Raw genomic sequence first — 12,734 nt, 5'->3', positions numbered from 1 at the left:
ATAGTGTGACTGCACAGAGGGTGTAATTCATTAAAGACCATCTCAGGTTTTAGCCCATGCTTTTATCTGGAAGAAACAGGATTGGTTCACAGGATGGTGTGTTTGTGAAACTGCTCTCTGAGCCTTATTAAGTGTGTTTGTTCACTGAGTTTTTGTTGTGGTGTAAGTCTCCTCAAGATCCATGGGAGATAGGAATACAGGCAGGACCATGTTGGTCAGCTTTCTCATGATCTCATAACCTACTTTTGCAGAGACGAGGTTTGTTTTGGCTCACGGGGTTGGTGGTTTCAGTCCGTAGATGGTTGGTCTTATTGTTTTGTGGCCTGTGGCAGCACATCCACCTCTCATGTGTGCCATACTGGGGACCAAGCCTTCAGCTATGGACCTTTGGGGGACATTCATGATCCAAACTACAGAAATGACTTTTTTTTAACCTATTCTTAAAATTGACACATGGAAACATAAAAATTCTGCATATTATAGGGTACCATGTACTGCTTTGAACATGTATGTATTAGGTAATATTTAAATCAGGTTAAACCTACCTACCTCCTATGGTACTGGGGATTGAACCCTGGGGTGCTTAACCACTGAGCCACATCCTCAGCCCTTTTTAATATTTTATTTAGAGACAGGGTCTCACTGAGTTGCTTAGGGCCTTGCTAAATTGCTGAAGCTGGCTTTGAACTTGCGATCCTCCTACCTTAGCCTTCCCAGCTACTGAGATTACAGTTGTGCACCACTGCATCTGGCTCTTGTAGCATTTTGAAATGTGCGGTGCATTTTCATTGCATCTGGTCACCCTGCTGTACCGTAGCACACCAGAACTTCTTGCTCCTACCTATGACTCAGCACCTACTGGCCTACCTCTCTGCCCCCTACTCCCCAAGTCTCCCCACTTCTGGAGACATCATTCTGCGCTCAGCTCCGAGAGATCAACCTCTTCAGCTTACACTTGGACTGAGATCACACGGTGCCTGTCCTTCTGAGCCGGGCTTAGTTCTCCTGGCACAGTGTCTCCAGGTCCATCTTCTTGTACACGACAGGATCGTCCTTCTGTGGCCAACTCGTGCTCCATGGGGCACATGCCCCGCCCCTTCTCTGTCCACCCTCAGCTGACGGACACTCAGACCTTCTGTGACTAGAGCTGCGGTGACCCAGGGAGAGCCGGTGTCCCTCAGCACACTGATCCTCTCCTCTGGACGTGTGCCTGGCAGTGGGATTGCTGGGTCACGTGCTGGTTCTGCTGCTGGTGTTTCAGGGAATCTCCGTGTGGTTTTCCACGCTGGCTGTGCTGATTTACACTCCCACAACAGTGCAAGGGCCACTTTCCTCCACCTCCTCGCCAGCGGTCACCTTCAGTCTTCTTGGTAATGGCCATTCTCTCTGGAGCCTTGTGATGGCTCACGGTGGTTTTGATCCTGAGTCCCCAGGGTTTAGTGATAATGAGCGTTTTTTCTATGTACCCATTGGACCTTTGAATGTCTTCTTTTGAGAAATGTCTATTTAGGTCTATAACCCATTTTAAATCACATTATTGGTTTTTGCTTCTGAGTTTTTGAGTTCTTTGGGTTACTTGATATCAGCCTTTGTCAAGTGTGCAGCTTGCAGATGTTTTCTTCCTTCTTTAGGCTGTTTCTTCACTCTGTTGATAATTTCCTTCACTATGAAGAAGTTTTTTTAGTTTGTTGTAATAATTTTTTATCTATTCTTGCTTTTGTTTCCTGTGCTCTTGAAGATTCTTGCCAATTCCAATGTCCTGAAGCATTCCCCTGTTTTCTTCTGGTAGTTTCATGTCTTTCATTTACGTCTCTCATTTATTGTGAATTTGCATTTGTAGCTGGTGGGATGCATATCTGGCTTCTTCTGCATGTGGATGTAAATTTTCCCAGAATTTCTGACTTCTAAGGGTTTATCCATTAGGAGTGAGGCAGAGAAGATGTTTATACTTATTTCATAAAATCAGGTAGAAATTTATCACGTAGTTTCTGGCAATAAATGAGATCCTTTGAAGAAATATTTAGTGGGCAAGAGGATATTTAGAGTATAACTCAGGAAAAATTTTAGGCCAACAATACAGGTTTGAGAGCTAAAACTTACAAATTTTAGAGCCATTTACATACTCAAAAATATTGAAGAACATTGATAGTACATGTTGAATAGCCCCAGTTCAAAACCCCAAAGTAGCCAAAGTGTGAACTTTCTGAGTGTTGACACGATGTCACTAGTAGAGAAGCCCACATCTGACTTCGGGATGGGGTGCAGCCAGCATTCGCGCACTGATGCCATTGTGAGAGGTCACCTTCTAATGGTGCGCGTGAGTTGCATGAGCTCGACCTGGTGGCATCCCCATGATATCTCATGGTGCCCATACAGATACCCTAACCCCTGAGTGGGTCAAGAGAGACGCAGCCTGTGTCCCGTGGAAAGCAGGTCACTAAGCAACGAGCAGGGCGGCATTTCTGAGAGCTGGCCTAGACAGAGTGCTGGCTTCGTCACACTGTGGGGAGATACTGACCATTTTATAGAGAAAACACATGTCTACGGGGTGAAGTAAGTTGGTGGGGTGGTGTTGAGCTTGGGCTCAGATCTCTGGGGAGCCTGCCTTGGGGTCTGTGCCACACTGCTGTCCCCATCATGCCACTCAGGCCATGTGCTAGAGAAAGTGCCAGACTGTTCTTGCATGTGCTGATACCAGTCATCAGCAGAAGTCCTCTGTTGGTGTGGACAGTGATTTGGTAAGGTCTGGGGTCCTCGACCTGGGAATTAACAGAGCTAACATACCTATAAAGGCAACGTTCTAACATCTCCAAGTTGTCAGATTCGGTGAGTTTCATTTTTTTAAATAACATAATTGTTTGCCCATAAGTATTCTAGATGAAGGTCATTTTCACCAGATTTCAGTTTTGTGGCATGACCATAACCTTTTCTACTTTGAATAATGTTACCTTATTATATTTTGCTTTAATCATTTCTCTCCATTTTTTCCCTTTTCTGCAGTCAACAACTCTTTATACTACCTTTGATGAAGTAAGTAGCTAGATTTATGTGGTGATTTGGAACAAAACATTCTCTTATTTTAAAATACAAATTAAGATACAAACATAGAGATTAACCCCAGATCACATGCTTATAGGAAAATGTTCATAGTAATAAAAGCATAAAAATCTATGCTAGATTTAAATTAACTTTCAGGCTGATGTTGAGACCCAGAATTACTAATCCACTTTCTAAAGTTACCAGAATTCAAAGTTTGAAAATGCCAAGGGATATTGATATTATTGGCTGCACTTATTTAGAGTCTTACTCTGTGTGTGTGTGTGTGTGTGTGTGTGTGTGTGTGTGTGTGTGTGTTGGAGCGGGGGCGGGGTGGAAGGAACCCAGGGGAACTCTACCACTGAGCTATATCTTTAGCCCTTTGTAGTTTGAGACAGGGTCTCACTGAGTTGCCTGGGCAGGCCTCAAGCTTGCAATCCTCCTGCCTAAGCCTCTGGAGTTGGAATGATCACAGGTATGTGCCACCGTGCTATGTGCCACCGTGCCTAGTACCTGCGAGGCTTGCGTTCTAGATTTCAGGTTAGCTTTGAATCTTTGCACGTGGAACATACCTGATCTACTGCTATGTGTTTACATTGTGTGCTGATGCATTGAATCTGCGCAGTGAGGGATGTGATTCTACAGCAAAAATCTAGAATGGTAAGAATCACAATTAAAAGTATCTTGTGTGGCCCGTAAGTATTGACACTTTCTATGTGCGAGCCCCGGTGGTGATTTTTGTGCCCCTGGAATGTGGCACAGATAAGGTGGTTGGGAAAGCCAAGGGAAAGCCAGAGGCAGAGCTGTGCACCTGCAGGTCATTTGGCCTGAGACATGACCACTGGGTTCCTAAGTGTGCAGTGGAAGTTAGAAAATGGCTGCTCACCTCAGGTGTGTCCCATTGGTGAGCAATTGCTGTGAACTTCAATACGTGACATTTGATAAAGAGGGTTAGATGGTAAAGTTGGATGGTAAAGTCAAAGCTGCATAAGGTCAGGTCTATAGTTCTGGGTCAGGGTCGTTGGATTTCAAATTCCACGGTGAGTGAAGAGTGATTTAGGAAGTGACCAATGGGTGTGCAGGCATGCACAAACACACAGAACTTGCAAAGAATGTACCTTCAGTGTTTAACGTGCTATATTAGTTTCAAACAAATTAAGTGAATAAGGGCAGTTTTAAAAACATAGCAGCCACTGTTTAGGAAAATTGTTCTTAACCAACATAATTACTTTAGGAATACTGATAAAATTTTAATTGTATGTGTGGGTGTATGAATGAGACTGTGCCTATATGTGTAGGTGGTTCAGTTTAACAGTTTATTTTTGGTGTTTTAGATATTGGCAAAACACATGAATGATGGCAGAATAAATCAACTTCCTCTTTTCCTTGGAGAACCTGCTATGGTAAGTATTTGACAGTTTCCAGCCTAGTGACTTCTGCTTATGAACATTTTCCACTTCTCTAGTCTAGGATTAAGTCATTGTGTTATGGTGCACTCTAGAACAGATCTGAGCCACACTGAGCCCAGCCTTGACCTGTCCCAGACCTGGCTGAGCCGTGTCTCCATCCTGGGCTGTATTCTGTAGCCTGGTTATTCTTGTCCTTTTGGAGGCCTGCTAACTTAGCTGCCATGTCCCAAAGCAGTATTTGCATTTGGTAGTTATATGTATTTGTGCTGTAGAAAAAGTAAAATGTATGTGTAAAATATAACAGTAGATTAAAAGGATTGATCATGGGGTGAAGAAGAGAACCATTAATGTTTTAGAGTTGTTTTCTCCTTTCACTGTTTTGTACTTTAAGAAGATTCTGTAGGGTCTGGGGATGTGGCTCAAGCAGTATAGCGCGCTCACCTGGCATGCGTGCGGCCCGGGCTCTATCCTCAGCACCACATACAAACAAAGATGTTGTGTCTGCCGAAAACTAAAAAATAAATATTAAAAAGTTCTCTCTCTCTCTCTCTTTAAAAAAGAAGAAGAAGAAGATACTGTAATGACTGCTTCTGGCTTTAAGTAGATATGTATTCTTTCCACCTGGGAGTTAGCAGATCTAGAGTCCAGTTTCTGGGTTCATGATGCTCTTCATCCATTCCTACTTTCAGACAATTTCCCTAGCATATCTGGTACTCAGTTGCATCCTGAGTCTGTGGGACTCCATCGGCAGCTGGCCCAGGACCCCTTTCCTTATAATCTGAGTGTGAAGCCTTGGGCATGTGCTGCTACAGTAAGAAACAGCTGTCTGTATCAGCTCAAAGATGGAAGATTGGTCAGCAGAGGAGCCCAAGGGAGAGAGAGGAATGAGGAGGCACTAGAGAGCTGTGCTTGTGCACATGAGAGCCGAGCTTTCTTGTGTTTAAAAGTTTGTTTCCAAATGCTGACAGTCCAGTTCCCTTCCCTGAAGAAGGGTGAGAGTAACAAAGGTGAGAGTTCCATCTGCCCCTTGGTGCTTCATTCTCAGGTCCTCTCAGACGCTCTCGTCTGTGCATCCTGCTTGGTGCCTGGACAGTAGGGCCCTCCCATGACAATCCAGCCGTACAGCTTGATGAGCGCAGTCCTGGAGACTCACTTTTCCTATCATTTCCACACAAGTCGGCGCGGCCCGTGTCTGCACCTTGCACTTGCTTCCCCTTCTGCCTGGAATGCTAACAGAATGTTTCCTCTTTATATTTTGTAAGGAATTTCTCTGGGATCTCCTGAACCATCAGGAGGGCCCCCGTCTGCGAGATCATTTGAGCCATGGGGAGATCAACTTACTTGAGTTTCCAAGAGAAGCAGCAAGTCAGTTACTTGCCTTTTCCACAGTACTTGTGCTCAGATTTGCTGGTGAAGAGGAACTGTCAGCTTTTAAGGTAATGCACAGGGAAGAAAGTAGTTAGAGTCACTGTCACTCAGGAATGAAAGAATGTAGCTTATTTTTCAAGTGTAATTAATTATTAATAATCTTTTTATTGTTATTATTAGAAGCACAGCCAGCCATTGGCATCCACGTGCTTTCTGTGGGCACCCAGAGTGGGTCATAGGAAGGTGTGTTATGTTTGTAACTGGCATTTTTCATAAAACGTGCTTTGCTATCTTTGTTCTAAAGTATTTTTTGTCACCTGTCTGGTGTTCTGCTTTGTCAGCGGAGCATCACTCATCCAAGCTGTCCTTGGTGGCACATGGATTATGACTCTGCTTGACACAGAAAGTTCCTAAGGAGGATGCTGAACTGAGCATCAGTGTGCATGCAGGCACCTGTGTGAGGGACCTGTAGAAACAAAGCTTTGAGCCTGGCATTCCTTTCCTTTTTTTTTTTTAGCAGTGAAAATTTAATTCATTTTTATTATGGAATAATAGAGCCAAAGACCAAGTAACATAGTAAAATGAAGGCCCTTATACCTATCTTCTTGAAGGTCTACCCTAACCCCTATTTCAGGGGGTACTGGCGATTGAAGCCAGGGCATTTGACCAGAACTACATCCCCAACCCTTATTTTGAGATGGTCTTCCTGAGTTGTCAAGACTGGACTCAAACTTGAGGCCATATGCACATATGAACTCCGTTAGAAATTTATAAGAAGCATCTCTTGAGGTTCTGGAGATCAAACTCACGGCCTCATGCCTGCAGGGTGCACTCTACTTGAGCCTTACCCCAACCCAAGAAAGCTAATGTGTTGTGCATGTCAACAATCCCCTGCCTACCAAATTGCCCCTGGGTTTCAGGCAATAGAATCTGTACGTTTGAGGTGAAGAACACAATTGTAAGAATAAATCTGGATGTCGTGGACAGGCCTGACATCCTTCACCAGCTGCATCAACTCCTTCTGAACCTGGTCAGATTTCATGTGGTTGATCTCAGCCCAAAAACCCCAGAGGATTTTGTCAAAGCTCTGTAGAGGGGCAGGGTACTTCACTTGTTGACAGGCTAGCGGTGTGCCTCAGCAGGCTCTTAAGAGCAGTCGGGGGATTTGGTTTCCACAGAAACTGAAGGTTCTGAGCTGGGAGCAGTGACCCAGAGCTGGTGAGATGGCATTTAGCTGGGACTCTGTTATCTCACAAAACTCTAAGACCAGGGTCTCAAGGGTGTGTGCCACCTTCTCCAGCAGGACCTGGAGGGGCTCAGGACTCATATCTTTTATGGAAAAAGAGCTGAGATCCAGACACTTCAGTTGATCGGTGCTTGGTACATGGATAGATGCTTTAAATCCTTCTCCTTGAGTGGACAACCTCTCAGCAAGAGTTTTTTCAAGGGAGTCTGACTCCCTTCGTGCTTACAGGAGGATTTTGTGCAGCGCTCTGTAGAGGAAGAAGATGTTGTTCACATAGAGTTTGTGGAGGTTTTCCACCTTCCGCAGTTGAAGGCTGAATCTAGGGAAAACCACCTGTTTACCGAGCGGCTGGTGAAGACCTGCGGGCTCAAGTTGGAGAGATGGAGGAGGCAAAGGTTCCTCATCTCGATCAGGCAAAACCAAAAATGTTCCATTATTTCTCGAGTCCAGTGCTGAGCATTCACCTCCAGTTCCTGCACGTAGTACAATGGCAGAGTCCTCAGGAATTTAGAGAGTTTCAAGTAGAAACCCCCGATCTGCAGCTTCTGGCAGTGTATACAGACCACCCCTTCCTCTCCTCCGCCCACTCCCTGAGGCTGCCAGGGAATGTTGGAGGCTTTGTCCAGATGAATCTGTGAAGACCTCCAGGCGTGGCTCCGCTGCTCTTTGGCTGCATTTCTCTCTTTCCTCTGGAGATGTGGCCTCTTGTGAGCAGGCGCCCAGCGGGGCTCTGGACCACTCATTGGGGCAGTCCTGATGCACTTCCCGAAAATCGATTGCTTTCAGTTTCCATTTCCAGGGGTGAACGTTCTGGGAAATCGGCAAGTCTGGCCCATTCAGTAGGGTTTTTAAGGCCTTCACATCACTTGTCTTCAGCAGGTACTCCACAGGCAAACAGGCCAAGGGGCAGGACAGCACCATCTTTAGCATCTCCATGTGACCCCCCATTATAGCCTCCTTGTACAACTGCAGGGTGAGCACCCTGGGCCGGTACTCCAGATTGGGGATGGGCAAGGCCTTGTTGCATAGTACGCTCCGTAACACCAGGTCCTGGAGTGTGGGTCTGGTCCTGATGCTCATCCTGTTGAATCCTATCTGCATGTCCAGATGGAATGGTATGGCTCTCCAAGTGTCAACAGATCCAGGCAGTGACTCTTGATCCAAGATTCTTTCAACATTCCTTTCCTTTCCTTTCCTTCCCCTTTCACTGGTGTGTGTTGGTCATGCAGAAGGTGGGTTTCCTTATGGCACATTTGCACATGCACATCTTTTGATCAGGGTCACTCCCCAGAACCTCCCTTGCCTGCTCTCCCTTCCCTGACCCCTTCTCTGCTCTAATGGTCTCCCTTCAAATTCATGATGTCCTTTTCCCCTCTGGCTTCCATGTATGGGAGAAAACATGGGAATTATCTTTCTGAGTCTGGTTTATCTCACTTCACATTCTCCAGTTCCATCTATTTCCTGCAAATGGTATCCTAATTCTGTTCTTCTTTATGGCTGAATAAAACTCGATTGTTATATGTACCATTGTCTTTATCCATTCATCTGTCTGCAGACTTCTAGGCTGATTCCATAACTTGGCTATTGTGGATTGTGCCTCCATAAATACAAGTGTGCAGGTATCTCCACAGTACACGTTAGTCCCATTTTTAGCTTTCTGAGGAACGTCTACTGATTTCCATGGTGGCTGGGCTGATCCAGCTTTCCAGCGACAGTGTGTTAGGTCCCTCTTCCCTGCGTCCTCACCAGCATTTATTGTTTTTGTATTTTTGTTGGCTGCCATTCTGACTGGGGTGAGGTAGAATCTCGATGTAGGGTTTTTTTTTTTTTTTTGATTTTTTTTTTGTAGTTGTGTAGGGACAAACCATCTTTATTTTATTTGTTGATTTTTATATGGTGCTGAGGATTGAACCCAGTGCCTGCCACATCCTAGGCAAGCGCTCTGCCACTGAGCTACAGTCCAGCCTCATTGTAGTTCTGATTTGCATTTCCCTGATGGCTAAAGATGAAGATTTTTTTTTTTATATACAATTTTTGCCCATTTGTACTTCCTTTGAGAAGTTTCTATTCATTTGCCCATTTATTGAATGTGTTATTTGTTTCTTTTGGTATTGAATTTTTTGAGTTCTTCATATGTTTTCCAAATATTTTCCTTCCTCAGAAGATAACTGACAAAGGGCTTTCTCCCCTTCTGTATGCTGTCATAAGCCTGTTGTTTCCTTTGCTGTGCAAAAGCTTTTTGATTTGATGCATTCCCATTTGTCAATTATTTCATGAGCCATTCAAAAGTCATTGCCTGAGTCTGTCGAAGGGCTTCCCCCATTTCCTTCCAAGAGTTAAAAATTTTCTGGTCTTACACTTAGTTCCTTGATCCATTTCAAATCGAGTTTTGTGCAGGGTAAGAGATAGGGATCTTGTTTCATTCTTCTACATGTGGTATCCACTTTTCCCTGCACCATTTGTTAAAGAGGCTGTCTTTTCTCCAACACCTGTATTGGCAACTTTGTCAAGAATCTGTTGACTATATCGGTGGATTTGTCTCTCTTCTGATTTATTCCATTGGTCTTGGTGTCTGCTTTTATGCCAACATCTTGCTACTTTTGTTATGGCTCTGTAGATAATGGGATCAGGTATAGTGATGTCTCCAGTATTACTCTTTTTGCTCAGGATTACTTTGGCTGTTCTGGGTCTTTTATGCTTCTGTATGAATTTTTAGATTGTTTTTTCTAGATTTGTGAAATATGATATTGAAGTTTTGATGGTATTTGCATTGAATTTGTGGATTGCTTTCCATAATCTGCCATTTTACAGTATTTTAAAATGTTTTTGCTAAGTATTATAGTTCTGTGTAATAGAGGGATTCATTTTGACATAAAACAAATGCGTTTAACTTAATTTGCTCCATTTCAGGATCCAGTACTTCCCCTTTCCCTCTCTTCCTCCCTTCCTCTATCTTCTTCTTCCTCCACTCTACTAGTCTTCTGTTATTGTTTAGATATGAGGTTTACCCCCAAAACTTATGTGTGAGACAGTCCAAGAAAGTTTACGGGTGAAACAATTGGGTTATAAGAGGATTAAGCTGATCAGTGCACTAATTCTGAATGGATTAACTGGGTGGTAAGTGTAGGCAGGTAGGATGTGGCTTGAGGAGGTAGGTCACTGGGAGTGTGCCTTAGGGTGTGCATTTGTCCCTGGTGAGCAGAGCTCTTTCTGCTTCTTGATTGTCCTTCCTGAGCTGCCTTCCTCCGCACACACTTCCTCCCAAGGTTCCGCCTCACCTCAGGGCCAGAGCGGTGAAGTTGGCCATCTGTGAACTGAGACCTCTGAAACTTTGAGTCAAACAAACTTTTCTTTGTTGTTCTTATTGGGTCTTTTGGTCACAGTGATGAAAAACTGACTAAGGGAACTGGGGATGTGGCTCAGTTGGTAGAGTGCTTGCCTTGCATCACAAGGCACTGGGTTCAATCTCCAGCACCAACAAAAAAAAAAAAGCTAAGACATCTTCCTTGTATTTGTCACTGTTGTTTTAGTTGGTGCATTGTAGTTTTACATAAAAGGAGAATTCATTTTGATATATTTACACAGGTACATAGCTTATTTTGGTCAATGTCTTTTTTTATTCTTTTTACATAAAGGTGACAGTAGAGTGTGTTTTGACGTGTTTGTATGTACACGGAGTATGACTTACTCTAATAGGACCCCATTCTTGTGGTTGAACACGTTGTGGAGTTCACTGGTCGTGTATCATACATGAACACAGGAGAGTGAGTCCATCCGTCCTACTGCCCTTCAGTTCCCGTCCCCTCCCTTCATTCCCCTTGTCTGCTCAGTGCTCTTTCCTTGGTCTCATTCTGCAGCTCCTCCCCTTTCCCATGCTGCCTCCTCCCACCTCTGTCCCTTTCTCTACTCCATGGTTCTCCTTTCCATTTTCCCTTTTTTTGTCCCTCATTTCTCTCTAGCTTTTTATCCCTATTTCTCTGGCTTTGGCCCTTGATGTGCTGAGTCTGCTCATCTCACTTACATGATGTGTATGTCCTCACTGTGTACACACCACATTTTCTTTATCCCTTCATCTGTGGATGGGCATGTAGGCTGGTTCCTTAACTTGGCTGTTATGAGTTGTGCTGCTCTAAACATGGGTGTGCACCCATCACTATAGTATGCTGATTTTAGCTCTTCCATTTTAACAATATTAATTCTGCCAATGTATGAACATGGGAGGTCTTTCGATCTTCTAGTGTCTTCTTCAATTCCTTTTTCTGTATTCTACAATTTGTTTAGTGGTGTTTTTTTTTTTTTTTTTTAACCTCCATTAGATTTACTCCTAGGTATTTGATTTTTTGAAGCTATTGTGAATAGAATGGTGTTTCTGATTTTTTTCTTAGCAGATTCATTATTTGTGTATAGAAAAAATATTGATTTTTAAATTTGGTTTTGTCTTCTCGTGCTTTGCTGAATTTGTTTATCAATTCTAAGAATCTTTTGGTGCAGTCTTTAGGGTCTTCCTTATGTACCAGTAAGGATAATTTGACTTATTTCTTTCCTGTTTGTATTCTCTTTGTTTCTTCCTCTTGCCTAATTGCTCTGGCCAAAGTCTGATGAGGAGTGGTGAGAATGGACCTTCTTGTCTTGTTCCTGATTTTAGAGGAAAGGCTTTTGGTTTTTCCCCGTTCAGCTTGATGTTACCTTTGGGTTTTTCAAATATAGCCTTTATTATGTTGAAGTAAGTTTATTGTATTCCTATTTCTTCAGGGTTTTTAACATGAGTGGGTGTTGAGTTTTGTTGAAGGCTTCTTGTGCATCTATTGAGAAGATCATGTAATTCTTGTTCTTGATTCTGTTTCCGTGATTAGTAAACTGGCTAATTTGCTAACATTGAAACATTCTTGCGTCCCTGGAATGAAACCTACCTGACTGTGGTGTGTGACCTTTTAGTATGTTGTTGAATTCATTTTGCCATGATCTTGTTTTAAGGGTTCTTGTTTCTGACTTCATCAAAGGTATTGGTCTGTGATGTCCTCTCCTGGATGTGTCCTCTTCCAGTGTTGCTATCAGGATGACCCAGCTTTGTAGAGAGTCTGGAAGTGTCTCTTGCCTACCTATTTCACCACGCGATTGAGGAGCGTTGGTGTGGTTCTCCCTTTAAGGTCGGGCAGAATTCAGCCATGAATCAGACTAATTCTGGGCTTTTTTATTGGGAGATTTTTTTGAATCGCTTTAATCTCCTTGCTTCTTATTGTTCTCCTTAAATCCCCTTAAATATTCTATGCTCTCTTGGTTCAATTTTGGTAGGTTATGTGTCTAGACATTTATCCATTTCTTCTAGATCTTCCTATTTATTGGAATATAAGCTCTCAAAGTAGTCCTTAATGATCCTCTCAGTTTCAGGGGTGTCTGTTTGATGAAGATGCAATTTTTTTTATCCCAGTTTTGTCTCTCATTTTATTGATTTGGGTCTTCTGTCTCTTTTGGTTACTTTTAACTATGGGTTTATCAATCTTGCTCATCTTTTCACAGAACCAACTCTGTTTCATTACTCCTTTGTATTCTTTTATTCTCTCTTTCACTAATGTCAGTTCTCATTTTTATTATTTCTTTACTTATAGTTTTGGAGTTGCTTTGTTTTTCTAAGAACTTAAGGTGTATCACTAGGTTATTTGAGACCTTTCTGATTT

The 12,734-nt window shown here is 43.2% G+C and overlaps 1 protein-coding gene across 10 annotated transcripts in view; it reads left to right on the top strand.

The window, feature by feature from the left end:
• The window catches only part of Ermard (ER membrane associated RNA degradation), a 40,935-nt gene that overhangs the window by 11,446 nt on the left and 16,755 nt on the right, over positions 1-12,734 (top strand). For all 10 annotated transcript variants that reach the window (XM_076858011.2, XM_076858007.2, XM_076858006.2 and 7 more), the window contains 3 exons: positions 3,001-3,030; positions 4,371-4,439; positions 5,708-5,881. In XM_076858011.2, coding sequence (XP_076714126.1) covers positions 3,001-3,030; positions 4,371-4,439; positions 5,708-5,881 — 273 coding nt within the window. The remainder of the gene's footprint in view (positions 1-3,000; positions 3,031-4,370; positions 4,440-5,707; positions 5,882-12,734) is intronic.

The sequence above is a fragment of the Callospermophilus lateralis genome, chromosome 6 (assembly GCF_048772815.1).
Source record: "Callospermophilus lateralis isolate mCalLat2 chromosome 6, mCalLat2.hap1, whole genome shotgun sequence".
Lineage (NCBI taxonomy): Eukaryota > Metazoa > Chordata > Mammalia > Rodentia > Sciuridae > Callospermophilus > Callospermophilus lateralis.
The sequence above is the reverse complement of the archived record's forward strand: the minus strand, read 5'-3'. Positions and strand labels throughout refer to the sequence as shown.